The sequence below is a fragment of the Malaclemys terrapin genome, chromosome 22 (assembly GCF_027887155.1).
Source record: "Malaclemys terrapin pileata isolate rMalTer1 chromosome 22, rMalTer1.hap1, whole genome shotgun sequence".
NCBI lineage: Eukaryota > Metazoa > Chordata > Testudines > Emydidae > Malaclemys > Malaclemys terrapin.
In genome coordinates, this window is record NC_071526.1 from 9630652 (window position 1) to 9649218 (window position 18567).

An 18567-nucleotide genomic window follows, 5' to 3' on the forward strand; every position below is an offset into this window, starting at 1 on the left:
AGAGCCGAGCGGAAACTAGGGCCTGGAGCAAGAGCCGCCCGCCGGACCGGACTGGGGACACAGGGGGTGGACCAGGCTAAGAGCCCAGCCATGCACCCTGCCGAGTCTCTGCGACCCAGAGAGACCGGGCTGGACCAGGAGCTCACTGGGGCAGGGTCATGGCCACCTCTGCACAGCAGCCAGCACAAGGGGGCCTGATCCTGACGGGGGGCTGGGTGCCAGCACCATACAGAGACCCCCCCATCCCTTCCCTTCTGAATCGCTGCCCATCCTCCCCTCCAGGCCAGGCCCCTGGCGGTGCACCCAGTAGCTGGCTGGGCCTGAAGCCGGGGGAAGGAGTAACCCAGCAGCCTGCGTCCTCGCTGCTCCTGGATAGGGCACAGCTGACCCCCCCCCCCTCCCCAGGGAGGCCTTTGCCATCCCCACGTGTGGGTGTGGGTGGGGGGGTAGCTATGAGCCAGCCTCAGCTCCGTTCCACAGGCCATGCCCGCCGGAGCGTCGCTGGCGTGAGTCCCCTCCACACGCAGCCGGCCACGGTGCCCCTGGCCTGCTGCTCTCTCCCCCTCCGGCTAGAGGGGGACACAGCCCCACCGGTGTCTGCAGCCAGGTCCTTCGTCCCCTTGGCACACCCCGGGGCGCCGGGGCTGACCGTGGTTGAGGGCTTCAGGAGGAGAGTTCTGTCTAGCCGGGGCAAGTGGCTTTGGGGCCCTTCGAGAGCCGCAGAACTGAAGACCGTGGCGCCTGTCTCACTGTTTGGAAGGCGAGTCCCATGGCAGGGGTCAGGCTCCAGAATCTCCTGACCCCAGCAGTCAGCACCTCTGTCCAGGGCCGGATTAACTCTCTTGTGGGCCCCAGGCTATTAGATTTTGTGGGGCCCCTGTCCAAGGGGGTTCGGGCTCTGGGAGGGAGTTTGGGTGCGGAAGGTAGTGTGGGCGCTGAGAGGGAGTTTGGGTGCATGAGGGGGTTCGGGCTCTGGGAGGGAGTTTGGGTGCGGAAGGGAGTGTGGGCACTGAGAAGGAGTTTGGGTGCACAAGGGGGTTCGGGCTTTGGGCTGCGGCAGGGGGAGGAGGTGCATAAGGGGGTCGGGGGATCGGCCCTTGCCTTGGGCGGCTCCTGAAACTGACTGGCACACCCTCTGGCAGTGGCTGGTGGGTGGGGGGGTCAGGGGAGGTCTCTGTGGCGTGCCGCTGCCCACAGGCACTGCCCCCGCAGCTCCCATTAGCCGCAGTTCCTGGCCAATGGGAGCTGCAGGCTGGGCGCTCAGGGCGGGGGCAGCGTGCCGAGACACACACACCCCCCGCCCCCAGGGACGTGCCGGCCGTTTCCAGGAGTGGTGCGGAGCAAGGGCAGGCAGGAAGCCTCCCTTAGCCCTGCTGTGCTGCCGGCAGCAGCCAGGGCCCCTGGCAATTGTCCCCTTTGCTCCCCCTGTGGGCGGTCCTGTTGTGGGGCCCCCCTTAGCCCGAGGCTCTGGGCTGCAGTCCCTAAAGCCCCTGCGTTAATCTGGCCCTGCCTCTCTAACGGAGCCACTAACCGTCTCCTCTGGCTTCTACCAGACATGAGCGGCAAGGACCAGTCTCCCAGACAGCTCCCCGCTCCACACAGGGCTGCGGGATGCGGACTAGGGCCTGCTCAGATCCTGCATCCTCCCCCTGGCTACCTGCCTCTCCCCGGCCCCGGGTCGCTTTTGCCACTAGGCCAGGCTGAGGGGGCACAAAACAGAGGGCACAAACCCACCCAACCCCGCCTAGGAAAGGCCTCGCCACTCTGGCATTGGGCTCCAGTCATCTGTGGCCACAAGGGGGCACGCTTGAGCTCTTGTGAAGGCTCCAGAGCCGGTGAGGTGGAGCCCCCACCAGCCTGACTGCACCTGAGAGTCTCCTGTCCCGCTCCCGCCCCACAGGGTCAGTGCATCCGGGGACCCCTACCCAGGGGCGCCTCCATTTCTCAGCAGCCTCTGACAGGAAGGAGGGAGCCCATCCTGCAGTGCCCTCACAGTGACAGTTTCTTACCCCCCCCCCCAGTGTGAGCTTCCTCCGAGCAGTGCCCTTGCAATGACAGATCCTCCCCACGGTGTGAGCTTCCTCCCAGCAGTGCCCTGGCAATATCACTCAGGACTCCAGCTGTGTGAGTTTTCCCCCCCTCCCGCTGCCCCCAAAATGCTACCAGGGATGTTTTCCTGTTCGAGGTCACGGGAAGGACCTCTCAGAACAAAAGCACCTCCCTCCCCACTCCCGGCCTTTAAAAGAAAGGCCAAGGGGATCCGGCTGTGTCAGAGCCATCTGGGAGCTGTGCAGAATTCTCCTGGCAGTGCCACCGCTGCGCTGGCAACAGAGGTGGAGGCAGTGCCAGCATGCAGGTGAGAGCAGGTGGTTCCCCAAAGCAGACACGCTCACCTGACCTGGGCGAGTCGTTCTATTATATGGAGATCACTGGGGAAGAAGGAAGCAACTGACGGTCCCTCCCAGCAGCTTCGTATCGGAGCCGGGCAGTCTGCTTCTAGTGACTAATGGCATCCAGACGCCCAGCTCAGCTGGAAAACGCCCCGGGGCTTGGGAGTCTCTGCCAAGAGCTGGTGCCAGGGGCGCACTGCTGCCCTATGGCAAGGCAGAGAGCTGGGCTGTGAAGGCCCAGGTGCTCCCCACCTCCTGGAGGACATCCAGAGCTTGGTTCCTGAGACAGTCTCCCCTGCTCGCTCTTTGTCACCAGGAAAGGGCCGCTCCTTTCCTCCAGAGCTCTCTGCTCCCCCACCGTCCCCCCCCCCCCGAGAAGCCCCTTGGACAGTGTCCCTTAAGAACCATTCTCCCCCACTCCCCACACCCACTTGTTATACCAGCAGTGTCTAAGTCAAGCCTCGAAAAGGGGAGTTTTTCAATTGTAGCAACATCTCCCCCGGCCCCATCTCCCAGCCCCTGGCAACACCTAACTTGCAGCTAATCCCAGTCCAGCACAGCCCAGGCAAATTTCAATCTAAAGCCCTGGCTTGGCTAAGAAGCAAGGTGAGCTAGGCCGTGGTAACACCCTAGTGTAGACAGGATAGATGTCATTTTCACACCTGTTGTTATGTCAAGGGGGAAGCCAACAGGTGTGGAAACTACCAGGCCCTGTCCGCACTAGGATGTCACCCTGTGTTAGCTCCCCGGTGGTGAAAGCACACTTCTTCCCCCCAGGTTAGACACACCCCGAGAACCAGAGGGCTGAAAGAGATGCCACAGACACACACAGGGGTGTAACTGCCCTCCACGGCAGCCACTGTGAATGAGATGACAGGAGGGAGCCCCGGAGCTGGGATGCTGGAGTTCCGAGGGCACCAGAACACGCATCATTTGGCCGTGGGCTGGAGGAAGGGTCTGAAACCAGCAGGAGTAGGACTGAGCGCGTTGGGGAATCGCTGGGGCTTCTGCCTCCACCACCCTCTGGAGCTGGCTGCACTGGAGAGCCTGAGACACTTGGCCAGAGGCTGAGGATGAATCAATTCTGTCCAAAGGACGTGGCTACGCACTGCCTACCCACTCCTTAACATCCAGCAGCTGTCAACTCAAAGGGGCAGTTGTTTGGAACATGGGAATGCCACGCAGGACTCCTGGGTTCCCTTCTGCAGCTGAGAGCCCTTGTAACAAGTCTTAGAGCAGCACTTTCAAGAGGGCCTGGCCCCGGGATGTTTCCATCCCGGGATACCTGGGGCCAGTGCTCAGAGGGGCTGGGTTCCTGGCAGGCTTCCTGCAGCACCTAGCTGTCTCAAGATGGCCACCAGGAGCTGAGGCACCTTACCCTGCTATCACAATGGGCCTTAACCTCTCCGGCTCCAATTCACCATCCCCCTGTTGTAGACACAGGGTAGCAGAGCAAGATGGCAGCCTTTTGCAGCCCCTTTGCCCTGCTGGCAGTGAGCACTCAGCGCAGGGCAGTGGAGAATCGGGCTGCCCATGCCTCAGTTTCCCTAGGCATCCAACAGGATGAAACACTGCACTGCAGAGCCTGACTGGCTTTTAGAGGCTCATGCCAAGAGGCCACAAGGAGGGTCAGCCACAGCCCAGAACCAGGGGCACAGTCTAGCCATACAGCTCCCGCTCTGGTCTTTGCCCAGAGTCCACACTAAGGGACCCTCCCTGCTCCCCAGCTCCCCCAGGCCTCAGGGGGAAGGCAGCCACCGACACACTTTCACACCGACATCAAGGCACAGTTTGAGAAATCATTTATTGGTCAGAATTGGGTGACCAAACCAATAGGAGCATGTTCCCCACACCTTGGAGGGAAGGCAGCCACCACCCCGCTTGGAGCGCACCGGTCAGCCCGTGCGACGACCCCTGAACTGACACCCGAGGAAGATTTGCCTGGAAGATCCCAGCCCAGTGACACTATCGCGTTGCTGCACTCAATGCCCAATGCCAGGCTGCCCAGGGAGCCTAATCCCCGGAGACAGTTAGGCCCTGGAGCCTAAGTCCATTGGCGGTCGACGGATGGGGACTCCTAAGTGCCTAAACCCCTTCAGAAAGGGTGATTGGGCTCCTAACTCAGTTGGGCACCGTGACACTGCGTGCAGCACCGCCGCCGTAGCGTTAACAATCTGGGCCTGAGTTCAGAACAGGAATTTGCCAGCAGCCGGGATGGTTATTCCGTGTGTTCAGTGCATTGAGAAAACCAAAATCCCCCCACCCCATTCCCCTGGTTTACAATATGTACAGTAATAAAACCCCTAAAAGAACCCCCCCCAATGTAAAACTTCCCCTCCCTGCCGACCCAGCTCCTGTGGGGCGCCTGCGCGAGGAGGGATTTGCCGGCGTCCCCAGGATCCAGCCAGCATCTCTGAAAGCCGGAGGAGAGTCCACCACACAAGCCCTTTCATCCCAGGATACCTGTGAAATCCCAGCTGTCCTGCCACTGCTGGCCTGGGGCCCCCTAGTGGGCATTCCAGACACCGCCCTGGCTTTTCACAGTTCAGTCCCTCCACTGGCAGCAGTGGCTTCAAAGTTAAACGAACCATTCCCAGCGCTCTGGATCCACCTGCTCCAGGGCGGAGGCTGATCGGCTGCTGGGGTTAGGAAGGAATCTCCCACCTACCCCCGAGGTTTATTATTGCGTTAGATCAAAGGTTTGCCTTGATGCTGCGGAAGAGTGGGGATGCCGAGCGAACCGAGCCAGTGGGTTGGTCCCGTGGGGCAGTCCTTGTGTTCCCACTGCAGCAACTCCTTGCATTGGATAGAGCCTCCCACCCCAAAAATACCCGAATGGAAGCTTGACACCAAAGGAAGGCAGAAATCCCTGTCTTGTGTCTGCTTTATAATGCCCACAAAGAGATCTGCCCAAGGCTGAGTCCCACTGCCAGAGGGGTTCCCCTAGGGCTGGTAATACGGTGCAAGAGACAGACCATGCAGGGGAAGATTGCGCCTTCCCCCCCAGCAAGGTCCCTCGAACAGGAGAAGAAAAAAGTTCTAACTCCGTCACAAGGAGCGTCACAGCTCATCACCAAGCAGATGAATTGGTTCTGGAGATGGGTAGCACCAGGCCACGCCTGGAAGCTCACAAAGCCATCCAAAGAGCTCCCGAGAGGAACGTGGTCATATGTCCAAGGTGGAGACCTGGGTGACGCGGGGGTCGGAGTCGATCTCGTAACGATAGCGATATTCCTCCATGAAGTTGCGGCAGGCGTCCCGCGTGCTGTTCACCCACGTCTTGATGCCCCTGCGGTTCAGGTAGAGCACGAAGAGGAAGACCACGCCGATGATGCCCAGAACAACGCCCAGGAAGACATAGGAGGTCTGCAGAGTGTTCTTGCGGTGCTGACTGGAGTGGCAGCCCAGCTCTGCCCCGGCCAGGTCCATCAGGGATGTGTTCTGGAGGTGCCGGGGGAAGACACAGGCCAGTTTCTCCACGTCAGCCACCTGCTGGCTCTGATTCAGCCAGCTCACCAGGTCCTCGATGTCGCAGTTGCACACGAAAGGATTGTCCCTCAGGAAGAGGCGAAGGCGCAGCTGCCTCCCCAGCTCAGCCAGCGCCTCGATCCGCAGGGTCTTGAGGGCGTTCAAGGTCAAGTCGAGGTGCTCGAGGTCGAGGCCAGCAAAGGTGGAGTTCTTGATGTCCACCAGGGAGTTGTTCCTCAAGTCCAGGTGCCGGAGGCTGCGGAGGCTGGAGAACATGCCCAGCGGCAGGTAGACGATCTCATTGTTGGTCAGCTCCAGCTTGGAGAGGCTGCGGAAGCCGCCCTGGACGATGGCAGCTGCCACAGGCCGGATGGCGGAGGAGTTGTAGAGCGAGCGGCTCAGGTTCAGCTCCCGGATGGAGTTGTTCCTGGAGTTGAAAGCGTCGGGGTGGATGGTAGCCAAGCGGTTATTGCTCAAGTCCAGGTAACGCAGGCTGGGGAGGGCAGAGAAGGCCTGTGATTCCACAGCGCTGATCCTGGGGTGGGAGAGAGAAATAGTCATGCTCATGTCAAATATCCCAGGAGACCCAACGGCTCCGATTCCATCCCTTGGCAACAGCCCAGCACCTCGGAACTGGGGCCTTTCACCTCTAGGTCGCCCTTCCCACCCAGCTCTAAAGCTCTTTCCACCCATGACTAGTCAATGAGTTTGCTGGGTCTCAGTCCATTTCCCAGGGGGCAGGTGTGACTGGGCCCTGGAGAAAGAACTCCCTTTGCATCAAGCTGAAGATACGTTGGTGAGGCCCATGTAGAAGCAAATGGAGGATTTAGCCTGTAGGGATGGCAAGCAGCACCGCCTGCCTGCCCTAACTGTCCCATCGCATTTAACGAGAGCGCAGGGCCCAGTGGGCTCCGATTTTGGATGCTTTTCCAACCATTGGTTAGAAGGCCCAGACAATCTCATTAATCGCCTGGGGTCTCTCCTCTGAGAGGAGCCTTCATGCTCTCAGTACCAACGCTGGGACTCCTGCTTGCCAGGGACACACAAGAACCTTTGCGTCTTTTCCTTCTTCCACACACCTGGATCTCGAAGGGAATGACTCCAGTTGCAACTATATAAATCCCAAGAAACCTGCTTGTATAAGGACATATTGGTTCTCCCTCTGGAGAGATTTCATGCAACAGGTTGTGTGTGCCCGGCCCTTGGATTCTTCCTACTCTCACCTTTGCCACTGACTCACTGTCTGGCCTTGGACAAGTCACATAACTTCCTCTTGGCTCGGTTTCCCCATTTGTAAAATGGGAATGAGCGTAGGCGCCTTTGTAAAGTGATTTGAGAGGTGTGGGATCACCACCACCACAGGACTTAGTGTTATTCTGGAACTTGCCACTGTCCCTTTAAGAAAAGCCGAGTTTTAATCACACCCACAGAACCAAATTCCACTGTCAGATGTGCACATGCTGGTCTCCAAAATGCAAATGGTTGTGGGTGGAAACACATCCCTGAGGATCTGCAGGCGTCAGCCACCCTCCAAGAAGGTGATTAACTCCAGATGCTCCTCATCATTCATGCCTCCCTTATGTGAGCGACAAAGGGACCCGGGGTGGCCAAAAGGCCTTTGCATGCAGTTTATTCCTCTCCTCCTTTCCAAGGGGGATGGGGGCAGGGGGATGCCACTTAGTGTTAAGTCAATTTCAAGAGCATGAATTATTCCTGCCCTTAGCTGGGCTAACGTTGGGCCCGATCCTGCAACCCGCTGAATATCTGCGGTTCCCGCTGACTTCAATAGGAGTTGAGGGGGCTAAGTTCTCTATTAGCACAGGGCCTAGTTCCCCCCACAAAGGAGTTGGCTGAAGGCCTGTAACATTCCTGTGACATCTGGGAACATACTGATCCCAGAGGGGTCTTTCATGTGGATTTGGGATGTTCCTTGGACGATTCTGGTTCCATACAATCAAAACATAGGGGCTGATCCTCGTCCCCCTCAGCTGGAGTAACCCCACTGCAGTTAGCCAGGTCTCTGGAGAGTCAGGCCCGTTTTCTGGCTGCTTGAGGTACAGGTAACAGCCCCTGTTCCTCGTGGCTCATGGGATTATTAGAGGGAAACGAGAGCGGTTTGTCTCAATCCCACCCTCCCAAGTCATAAGCCAAACGGAGCAGCTTTCCTGCACGGAGCAGCTCAGGACAGCTTCAGCGCTAACACTTACTTTGCAATTGCAACGCCTGAAATTCTACTAACTATTGGCCAAAGGCAGAGGTGAGAATGCAACCGACTGGAAATTATTTCTCAGAAACCGAGGTTTGTGCGTGCGGAGCTTTGCCACCTGCTGGTCCTTTAAATCTGTGTTTGAACACGCCTTAGAACTCAGCTGCTGCCCTACCCCGACACCTGCAGGCAGAGCCGCCTCTCTCGGAAATTACTTGACCCAACACCCTGTCTAGCTCCACTCACTTCCTCCTGACGGACGCCAGCGGAGGGTCTGAATCCAACCCATTCCATTTAGCTACAGGCGAATATTTGGGGGGCTTCCAAGCGGCAGCTGGATTTCAGAGGTGGGTGAAGTGACCTTATCAGCGCATCGGGAGGCTAACTGACTACCATTTGTCAGGCACCCTGGCTCCGAAGGTGGTGTTTTTATTACGAAGAGGAGCTATTTTTACAGAACCCAGACTCAATCAAGGGGGGATGTGAGCTCTGAGCTAAGCACCCCTCCTACTTAAACGGACACGAGCAGCAGGTTCAAGTCTCTCTGCCCCAAACAGCCAAGACACCCTAGGAGCTCAGGCACTGGCTTAGACAGAACTAGAGCCTAGAATTTTGATGACAGGCCCCGATCCTGTTCCCACGGAAACCAATGGCAAGATGCACAGGGTACGTCTACACTGCGGTTAGACCCCTGCGGCTGGCCCGTGCCAGCTGACTCGGGCTAAGGGGCTGTTTAAATGTGGTGTAGACCTTCAGGCTCAGGCTGGAGCCTGGGTTCTAGGACCCTGCAAAGTAGAGGGTCCCAGAGCTTGGGCTGCAGCCCAAGTGTGAACGTTTACACTGCAATTAAACAGCGCTAAGCCTGAGTCCGCTGGCAGGGGCCAGCTGCAGGGGTCTAATCTCCATGTAGACATACCACCCATTGACTTCATCCAGGCCAGGGTTTGGCCACCCTTTGAATACTAAGCTGTGTTAAGATGGCAGCCACTTCCTGTGCCCAGGCTCACGGCCACTGTGGCTAAACACAGCTCCGAAGCCGTAGCCCCTTTGCAGGGTTTTGTAGCCACTGGGGGAGCATATGCAGGCCCACCCAGGAAGGAGAAGCTATAGCAAGGTTTCTGCCTAGACATTAAGCCACCCAGCTGCCTAGTCCAGTTGCTAAAGAAATACTCCAGGAGAAAACTGCAGCCTCACGACACCCACAGAGACAATTACTGGGGCTGTTCTCTGCACAGGTCTCCGTTCCTTTTGCAATCAGATCCCGCACCCTGACTCACACAGCAGAGAAGCAAAGACACTACGCAGGGCTGGCAGTTGGTGTTAATTTCTTTGGTAGATAAATGGGACACCGGGAACTGGGAAGCAGGTTCCGCTTCCTTACTCCGCTGGGTATTTGGAGCTCATGGAACTTGCTTTATTTATACTGCAGCGCCTGAAGGCTCTAAATCAGAATCAGAGGCCCACGGTGCTAGGTGCTGTACAGACACAGTATGTGCCATGAAGGGCTCACAACTAAGGGCCTGATCCAAACCCCACTGAATCCACAGAAGTCTTTTTACTGACCTCATTGGGCTGCAGATCACATTCCAGGAGCAGGACACAGATGCTACTTCCCAGTCGTCTTTTCGCAAGGTTGTGTGACGCCAGAGCCATTTGACGGTATTAAACATTGCACACACCCGTCAACATGATCACGGGAACACACTCCCTCGCCCCCACCGTCCCCAGCCCAGCCTGGTTCTCCGGCTGAGAGTCCCATGGCTGGAACAATGCCGGTGACTCAACTACATCTCTGCGACCAGCCGCCACAGGGCTTGCATCACAAGAGGATACTATTAAGGAGGCTTCTAGCACCTTTCGAGGAGTTCTGCGAACGCTGATGCATTACCCCTCACAATCCTCCTTCAGCAGGAAGTACCATCGGCCCCTCACCACCATCCTGCGAGAAGGAAGCTGAGACCCAGAGAGTAAAGCCAACTTCTGAAAAATGGTAGGCCTCAGTGACTTGATTGGACAATGGCTTACCCAGGGTAGCCACCTGGCTTGGATGGTTTAGACATAGCGAATCCTGCATCTCGGCAGGAGATTAGACTAGATGACCCTGGCGGTCCCTTCTAACCCCATGGCTCTGTGATTCCAGCGATAGACCCAGGGCTCAAAGTTCCTCGCCCCAAGCGGACTAACTAGTTCTGGTTTGCCAGAGTGCCTCAAACGCCCGCACACCACACAGAGTGAATACAGACTCAAAAGAAAGTAATAAATTCCAAGTCCTTTGTATCGTCCCCCTGCCGGGAGGGCAGGCACAAGGTCTGGCTGGGCAGCAGCAGGCCTCGCCTGGTTTATTCTAGGGGGCTATCTAGCCTTCTCCAAAGATCACGTTGGTGGGGTGGAGAAGGGTCACTCATGACTGGTGGAAGCCCACCCCCCAGCTGCATCTCAGGATCACGTGCAGGTGAAAGGTGCTGGCGGCTGAAGTCTTCTATCCCGGGGAACAGCTACAGCACGGACAGCAGTGCCAGCCCCCCTGCTCCCCACAGCCCTGCCAGCGTGCCTTGGCTCTGTGCCAGAGGGGGCGCTAGTGGGAGGAGAGCAGAGCCCACGGTCCAGCCAGCCTTGGGCCCCTGGGTTGAACTGGCCAACAATGGGGCCTGTTAGTGCCAATGGGCAGGTGGTTTTGGTGATGTGGAGACTTGCCCACTCAGGACAGGAATCACTCAGACTCTGTCTGCCTCAGCCACTGACTGGCCGCCTGCGCTCACCAATGCCGGCTGGCTGTGGGTTAGAGATCCAGGCTCGCTCGCCCATTGCCTCGTCCGCAAGCCAGTCAATCCCAACGAAAACCCAGGCGCCAATTCCCAGGCAGTGGTACCGACCTCCTCCCCAGCCGGTCGCAGAGCACTGGCGGGTCTCAGCCGAGAGAGAGAGAGAGAGAGAGAGAGAGAGAGGTTCCCACAGCATCAGCCCCGCCAGGGTCTGTTTCCAAGCTGCATCTCCTGTAAGCTTGTTGCCATGGCAATGTCAGCACTTCTCTTTCCCTGGCGGTGGGGTGAGAAACGCCGATCCTGTGGAACCGGCCAGGTGGGAGTGACATGGAACATGGGGACCAGGCACACGTGGCTGATGGGAGCCTGGCCTGCGCTGGCCTAGCAGAGACAGGTCCCCAAGTCACGATGAAACCTTCCTCTCCCTGCTGAACGTACCTGATCTGGCAGTGGGTACTAAGGGGATCTTTTAAAGATGCCCATGCAAAAGGGGCTGACTGGTTCAATGATCTAACCATGGGCTTTTCTCCTCCGAGGGCCGGCTTTGAAAAGCTACTGAGGACACAAGTGACATGAGTTGGATGGACTCAGCTCAGTTCCCACTGTATTTTGTTCAGATCACAAAAATCACCACCCCAGGCTGAAATGGGTCAGGACGGACGTGCACCAGCAGAGCTGCATGTGGGGAGCCCAGGACCAAGACCAGGAATGAGGGCCACATGACGCCAGCTCCAGCACGACGGCCGGTGCCAGAACAAGTCACTGATCAGTGGGGCCCTGACACATGCTCAGTGCAGGACGGCTACACCAGGCCAAGCAGGATGTCTACCTGGCTGGGGTGAAGCGTTGGTAAGAGACGGCAGATATTCCCCGCTTGCCTCCCAGCTCTGTTCCCTGCAGACGGCTTTCCCAGCTGCTCCTGCCTTTGTCCTAGCCAGGGAGAACATGGAAACTCAGCTGAGGGGCTGGGTCAACAACAGGGAGAGGCAGAGGAAAGGAGCATGGAGAGGAGATGGCCACCATTCCCAGGGAACATCTGCAGCCATCCCTGCTAGATGGAGCCCAAGACGTTCTTTAGATCAAGAGCACAATGGTGGGTTTTCCCTTCCGCTCTCCTACACCAGCTACAGCTGTTGGCACAAAACGTTTCCTCCCCACTGCACCTCCCTGGCTCCTCCCCATATACCAGTCCCCAACCGCCATCCTCTGGCAGCTTCTGATCCTGGTCCTGTAACTCCACAGCTAGGCCTGGCCTGAGGATGTGAGCCCCTCACCCCCAAACCCAGGGACGGGTGCATCCTACACAGGATGATGAGAACCAGGGAAAGCTGCAGCCGTGGGCTCCTCTAAACCAGGGGTCTCAAACACACGGCCTGGGGGCCGCATACGGCCCGTGGGGTTATTTTCTGCGGCCCGCGAGCTCCTCGCAGCCCCCCACCCCCGCGTTTACCTAGAGCGGCTCGGGCCCGACGCGCAGCGGGGGCAGGGCAGGTTCCCTGCCTGCCTGCCCTGAGCCCCCTTCCACACCCCACACCCCTCTTGTACCCCCTGGGGGCAGGGAGGGGCGGAGTTGGGGTGGGGATTTTGGGGAAGGGGTTGGAATGGGGGCAGGGAATGGGCAGGGCCTCATGGAAGGGGTGGAGTGGGGGCGGGGCCGAGGGTGGCACGGGGAGAGGTGTCAGTAATGCGGCCCTGGGGCCAATGTACTAGTTCTTATGTGGCCCTCGTCGTCATTTGAGTTTGAGACCCCTGCTCTAAACCCTGCCAGCCTTGCCCAACACCGTTCTAAACACTAGCTCAGGGACAGGCAGGACGTATCAGTCAAAAAGCCTGGTGCACTAGAGAGCTCCACGCCAGACCTCGGAAGTGGAGCTGGTGCCATGCTCTCTCCTGCCTCCATGCTGGGGGAGGACCTGACCCCAATGTACTGAACCAAACCAAACAGCCCCAGGCTCTCCAGCAGTTCTGGCAAGGCCTGGCAGGCCTGTTTTCACACAGCTGTGCTGCAGGGTTCCAGTGCCTGGTGGGAGTTCAAAAGCAGGCCATGGTTCTGTTCACGAGACCTTACAGCCCAGTAGGGACCACTGCACTGGCGAGATGCTGGTCCACCCAGGCAGCATCTGGCAGGTGCCATGAGAGGTGAAGCACCCAGGCAAGCCTCCCCTTCCCCCCTGCCCCCTGCATCATCAAAGCTAGCTCTGTGCCTTGCTGGGACCCCGTATGGAAGGGGAGTTGGAGCGCAGATGGCAGAGGAGGTCTGTATGTGGAAAGGTTTATACCGACCCAAGTGACGTCTGATCAGAGGGGAAAACTTACCTTAGTGCCTGCGCCTACTGCAGAGTTACTAGCACCTTCCCCTGAAGCACTGCCAGACAAGAGACGGGCTTAGGTGGACCACAGTCTGCTCCAGTCTGGCAGTGCCTTGGCAAAACAGCTCCTGGTTTCCCACCTGTTTTCAGCCTTCCATACCGAGGCTCAGGGACCCAGTAAGGAGCCTTCCTCCCCTAGGATGCTGGTTTGCATCCAGCCAAGCTCGGTAGTGACATCTGACCGCATTCAGCCACCGGCCTGACACGAGTTGGTGGATCTCAGCCCAATTCCTTCACAAAACCACTGGTACAAACAGCACCTTGCTGGCTGTCGTGACGAACAGTTCAAGGAGCAGGGACAATCTGCACACCCTTTACCATGCCTGAGACTGGCAGGGTAGCTGGCTTCCTGCTGCTGCCTGCTCGGTGGCTAAATCGAGTGCTCCAGTCTCCAGGGCTGTCAATGCTGCACTAAATTCACTTCTCTCGCACTGCGCAGGCCTGTCCCTGTAGGTAACACTGTAGGAAGTGAATGTACCTGATTTTCACTCCTTTTTGTCCATCTGCTACAGACACCACCCACCTCCGGTCCACGCGCTCTCTCCGGCGCAAACGGCCAAGTCCCAGCACGCGCAGACACTGCTGCTCAGAGCACAGCCGTACAAGGCATCCCTATTCGACGTCCGCCCGAGAGACTCCCCGGCAGCACTGCCAAGGCACCTCAATCAGCCTCGTCAGAAATACCAGGGACAAATATTCACAACCCGCCGTGAAACGGGCACAAAGGACCAGACCCGACAAGCCAACCCGAGTCTCAAGTGACCCCGCAAAGTACTTGCGGTGTCCCTCACAGTACAGAGCATTGGAAAGGACAGACAGGCTCAGACCCACGGTCCAGCCAGCCCAGTATCCTGCCTCTGACAGCAGCCAGCACCAGCTACCTTGGACAAAGGTGCAAGAAACTCTGCAGTGGGCGGCTCTAGACAGAGGAAATTTCTTCCTAACCCCTTAGATTAGAGGTTGGTTCTTTCCCTGAAGCATGGAAGGGAGAAGACTTTGTTATAACATATAGAAAGAGGATTCTTTATTGAGTCTGCTAGAAACAGACAGGTCCCGTGGTTCCCTCTGGCTCCTGGACTAACAGTTTATGCTGCTAGTCACCACACAGGGTCTCCCCAAGTCCTGACCTGGACCCAACAACTGTAGAAGGACGTGCTCAGAATCCTACAGTACCCGGCCCACGCTCCCAGTAGAACTATTTTAAGGCCACTCTTTTGCCTTCGGATTTTAACCGTTCAAGTCACTTTCACAAGAAGTTTTTCTGATGGAAGCCTGCAGGAAAGTCACATTAGAGCAGCTCCGCACCCTTCAGAAGCCAACTCATCCCCAGCAAATCCGTCACAGCGCATGGGGCGGGGTCTCCAAAAAGCAGCATGCCCGGCCTGCCATCTGTGCCCCAAGGGCTCCCAACCCACTGAGCGGAGGACAAGTTCAGACTGAATTCTGCATGTGCCAACTTCGCTGAGCTCATCAGACCTTGCGGGTGGTGGGAAGTGGGACTCAGGCTTCCCAGTTCTACCACACTGATCTGGGCCGCTATCTGGGCTCCCCCAAATGCTTCGCCCGCTACTGCTTGCCAGCCTGCTCCCCAGATACTTTATTGCATTGGCTTCCTGTACGCACCAAGGTAAACTGAAAGATTCCTCTACATTGGTCGTAGGATCGCTAGACACAAACAGCCCCCTGAATGTGCCCTGCGGGTGCAAAATCCAAATAGCTGCCAGGATGCTGCACTGCCAATGGGTGCTCTGCAAGGCCAATGAGAGCTTCGCTTTCCTACGGACTCACTCACCAGGACTGGGCCCTGCAAGGTTTGGCACACTCCAGTGGGAGCCCCATTTCTCTGGCTCAGGAGAGCGGGAGACGAAGGCTCCCCAGTGAGATCCAGCAGCACTTTTAATATTTATAACTACGGGGAAATTAGACATTTTCATGGGACTGAGGATCAGAGCCGCTGAGTCCCCTGGGAGAGAATTCAAGGTTCGGGTGCAGCTCACTGCTGAGAGGTGCAGCTCCCCACATTTCTAGGTGTGAAAACTCAGACCCATTGGAAAAGCTGGAGGGCAGCAGAAGCCCCTCGCCTAGCTGAGTCAGATGCAATAGTATCTTTATCAGCTGCGTTATGGTGCTACGGCCACCTTAACCTCTCAGGCCTGCTGAGCCCGTCCAGACACTCAGAGGTCAGGCTCCTGGTGTTAATTCAAGGGGCCAATGGGCTCTGAATGCAGCAAAACCAGAAAGAGCCCAAAGGCACTTGCAGATTTCCCACTGGATGCACGTGGAGGTAGGGTGGGGGTTTACATTTACAACATACACATTTCTATTGTATAAACATGCACCGGCAGGGGTGTACGGTGCCAAGAAGCTACAGTCATGGCCATTTACAAATGGGTTACAGACACCGGAATAACCGTGCCAGATTAGTGCTCTAGCTAGCCTGCTGCGCCGTCTCTGAGGCTTGGTCTACACTACCCCCCCTAATTCGAACTAAGGTACGCAACTTCAGCTACATGAATAACGTAGCTGAAGTCGAAGTACCTTAGTTCGAACTTACCTTGGTCCACACGCGGCAGGCAGGCTCCCCCGTCGACTCCGCGGTACTCCTCTCGCCGAGCTGGAGTACCGCAGTCGACGGCAAGCACTTCCGGGTTCGACTTATCACGTCCAGACTAGACGCGATAAGTCGAACCCAGAACTTCGATTTCCAGCCGTCGAACTAGCTGGTAAGTGTAGCCAAGGCCTTAGTGATGCTTCACAGGAGGTGCAAGAAACCACGTAACGGGCAACTATGGAATGCCCTGCCCATAGGGGAAGTTTCTTCCTGACCCCCACCAGTGAGCAGCTGACTCATGCCCTGAAGCATGAGCGTTTAGATCCCTTCTGAAATAAACTGACCTTTCCTTATGCAAGGGGGTTAGGTGGGTGTTCATTATTGATTATAAGCATCTAATCCTTTTTGGAATCCTGCTAAGCTTCTGGCTGCAGGGGCATCTTGTGGCAGTGAGTTCCACAGTGTCAAAATAAAGCGTATTTCCTCAGATGGAGGAGAGACAATCTTACGCTGCCCTAAGCACCATCTCCCACCCAGCAGTCTGGGGCGTTACCTGTTGTTGGCCAGGGAGAGGGTGACCAGGTTGGGCAGCCCCTGGAAGTCCCGGCTGCTGATGCGAGCGATCTGGTTGCTGGTGATGAAGAGGTTGCGGGTGTACCTGGGAATCTCGGCCGGAACAGCGCTCAGCTCCTTCAGGACACACTTGACAGTCCGGGCTGGTTCCGAACACTCGCAGGGGGCTGGGCACGCCGGGCAGGCAAGCGGGGCAAGGAGAAGGGTCAGGAGCAGGAGCCCCCAGGACCCCAGACTGGCAGGGGGGGGCTCCCGGAGGGACATTTCCAACACGCCTGCAGACAAAGGGGGGCCACTAGAGTCCAGCATGATGCTAAACAAACCAGCCCCCTCCCCCCCAAGCCTCCTCTGAGAGCTGTTAACAGAGACATGCCGCCAGAGCTGGGCACTGCACTCCCTGTCGTCCCCCCCGTCCCTTAAGCAGTATCCCATCCCCCACGATCCTTCTTCCCCTCTTTCATATACCCCCAGGATCTCTATCCCCTCCCCACCTCTCCCTTAGGGTCCCCTTGCCCCCACCCACCTGCCTTCTGCAGCCCCCTCCCCCCGCCGGCTCCTTTGCACCCCCAGCTCCCCCTCCCCGCCCCTTGCACCCCCAGCTCCCCCAACCTCTCTCTGCCGGCCCCTTTCACACACACCCCGGCTCCTTTGCACCCCCAGCTCCCCTGCCCTTTGCAGGCCCCTTTGCACACCCCTCACCCCCTCTTCTCCCCAAAGTTTCTGGGCATTTTGCCCCTGTCCTGGGATCCCCCAGCCGGTCCCCGCATCTCGCCCCGCGAGTGACCGGGGGGCGCAGAAGTTGCCCTCTGGCCGGGTGGGAGGAAGCCTCCCCCGGGGCTGGGACCGGGGACCCCCAGCCTGGGCCGGGGCCGGCCCGCGGGTACTCACCCGTTCCCTGCCGCGGGCAGAGTCCGCTCCCCTTCCCACCGGGCTCCGCCGCGAGCGCACAATGGGCTGAACGAGATTCAAAGGCAGCGGGCGGGGCCGGCGGGGAGGGGACTCGCCCGCTGCCCGCCCCCCGCCTCCTTCCAGCCGGCCCCCTTCGTCCCCCCTGCCCGGCCCGCGGTACCTGCTGCCCCGGGGACTGGCCCCTTTGAAACCCGTCCTCCCCCCCTGCATCCGGCCCGCAGCGTCTGGGGGGCCCGGGGCTGCCATGTGCTGCCAGGGGCAGGCAAACGCCTCGCGTGGGCGGCCAGGCTACACGCCCACCCACCCACGCAGGGCCGGACCGCCAGACACAGGCGAACACCGCCAGGCAGACAGCCCCCCACCCAGACACACCCACACCCACACCCACACCGAGTGACAAATCAGTCACAGGCAGATCGCAGGCAGGTTGACACAAGTGACACACACAAACCAGGTCTGCACACACAGAGTCTGGCAGAGCCAGGCAGGCCAAGCCAGTACATCCACACACACCCCATAGACTTTAAGGTCAGAAGGGACCATTATGATCGTCTAGTCTCACCTCCTGCACAACGCAGGCCACAGAATCTCACCCACCCACTCCTGGAACAAACCCCTGACCTATGTCTGAGCTATTGAAGTCCTCAACTTGTGGTTTAAAGATGTCAAGGTGCAGAGAATCCTCCAGCAAGTGACCCCTGCCCCATGCTGCAGAGGAAGGTGAAAACCCCCCAGGGCCTCTGCCAATCTGCCCTGGAGGAAAATCCCTTTCTGACCCCAAATATGGCGATCAGCTAAACCCTGAGCATGAGGGCAAGACTCACCAGCCAGCACCCAGGAAAGAATTCTCTGTAGTAACTCAGATCCCACCCATCTAACATCCCATCACAGACCATTGGGCATATTTACCTGCTAATAATCACAGATCAATTAATTGCCAAAATTAGACTGTCTCATTATACCATCCCCTCCATAAATTTATCAAGCTTAGTCTTGAAGCCAGATATGTTTTTTGCCTCCACTGCTCCCCTTGGAAGGCTGTTCCAGAACTTCACTCCTCTGATGGTTAGAAACCTTCGTCTAATTTCAAGTCTAAACTTCCTGATGGCCAGTTTATATCCCAGGGGTCAGCAACCTTTCAGAAGCGATGTGTTGAGTCTTCATTTAGTCACTCTAATGTAAGGTTTCACGTGCCAGTAATACATTTTAATGTTTTTAGAAGGTCTCTTTCTATAAGGCTATAATATAGAACTAAACTATTGTTGTATGTAAAGTAAATAAGGTTTTTAAAATGTTTAAGAAGCTTCATTTAAAATTAAATTAAAACGCAGAGCCCCCC

The 18567-nt window shown here is 57.6% G+C and overlaps 1 protein-coding gene across 2 annotated transcripts; it reads right to left on the reverse strand.

Annotated features, from left to right (window-relative positions):
• Window positions 1-4175: 4175 nt before the first annotated feature.
• LOC128827783 (trophoblast glycoprotein-like) lies at window positions 4176-17464 on the reverse strand. 2 transcript variants are annotated; one of them, XM_054011896.1, is made up of 3 exons: window positions 17389-17464; window positions 16300-16594; window positions 4176-6393 (listed from the first exon to the last, which is right to left on the reverse strand). In XM_054011896.1, exons 2-3 carry the CDS (start codon window positions 16581-16583, stop codon window positions 5556-5558), a joined length of 1122 nt encoding a protein of 373 aa, XP_053867871.1. In that variant the 5' UTR covers window positions 16584-16594; window positions 17389-17464; the 3' UTR covers window positions 4176-5555. The 2 variants fall into 2 exon arrangements, with proteins under 2 accessions (XP_053867871.1, XP_053867870.1); XM_054011895.1 differs by lacking the exon at window positions 17389-17464 and having other exon boundaries at window positions 16300-16628.
• Between the last annotated feature and the right edge of the window lie 1103 nt (window positions 17465-18567).

Bases quoted from the DNA above. Each gene is read 5' to 3' on its own strand.
- LOC128827783 (XM_054011895.1), bottom strand. From the start codon at position 16,628: ATGCTGGACTCTAGTGGCCCCCCTTTGTCTGCAGGCGTGTTGGAAATG. The intron at 6,394-16,299 runs GTAACGCCCCAG...CTCCCACCCCAG, and splicing joins CTCTCCCTGGCCAACAACAG to GATCAGCGCTGTGGAATCAC.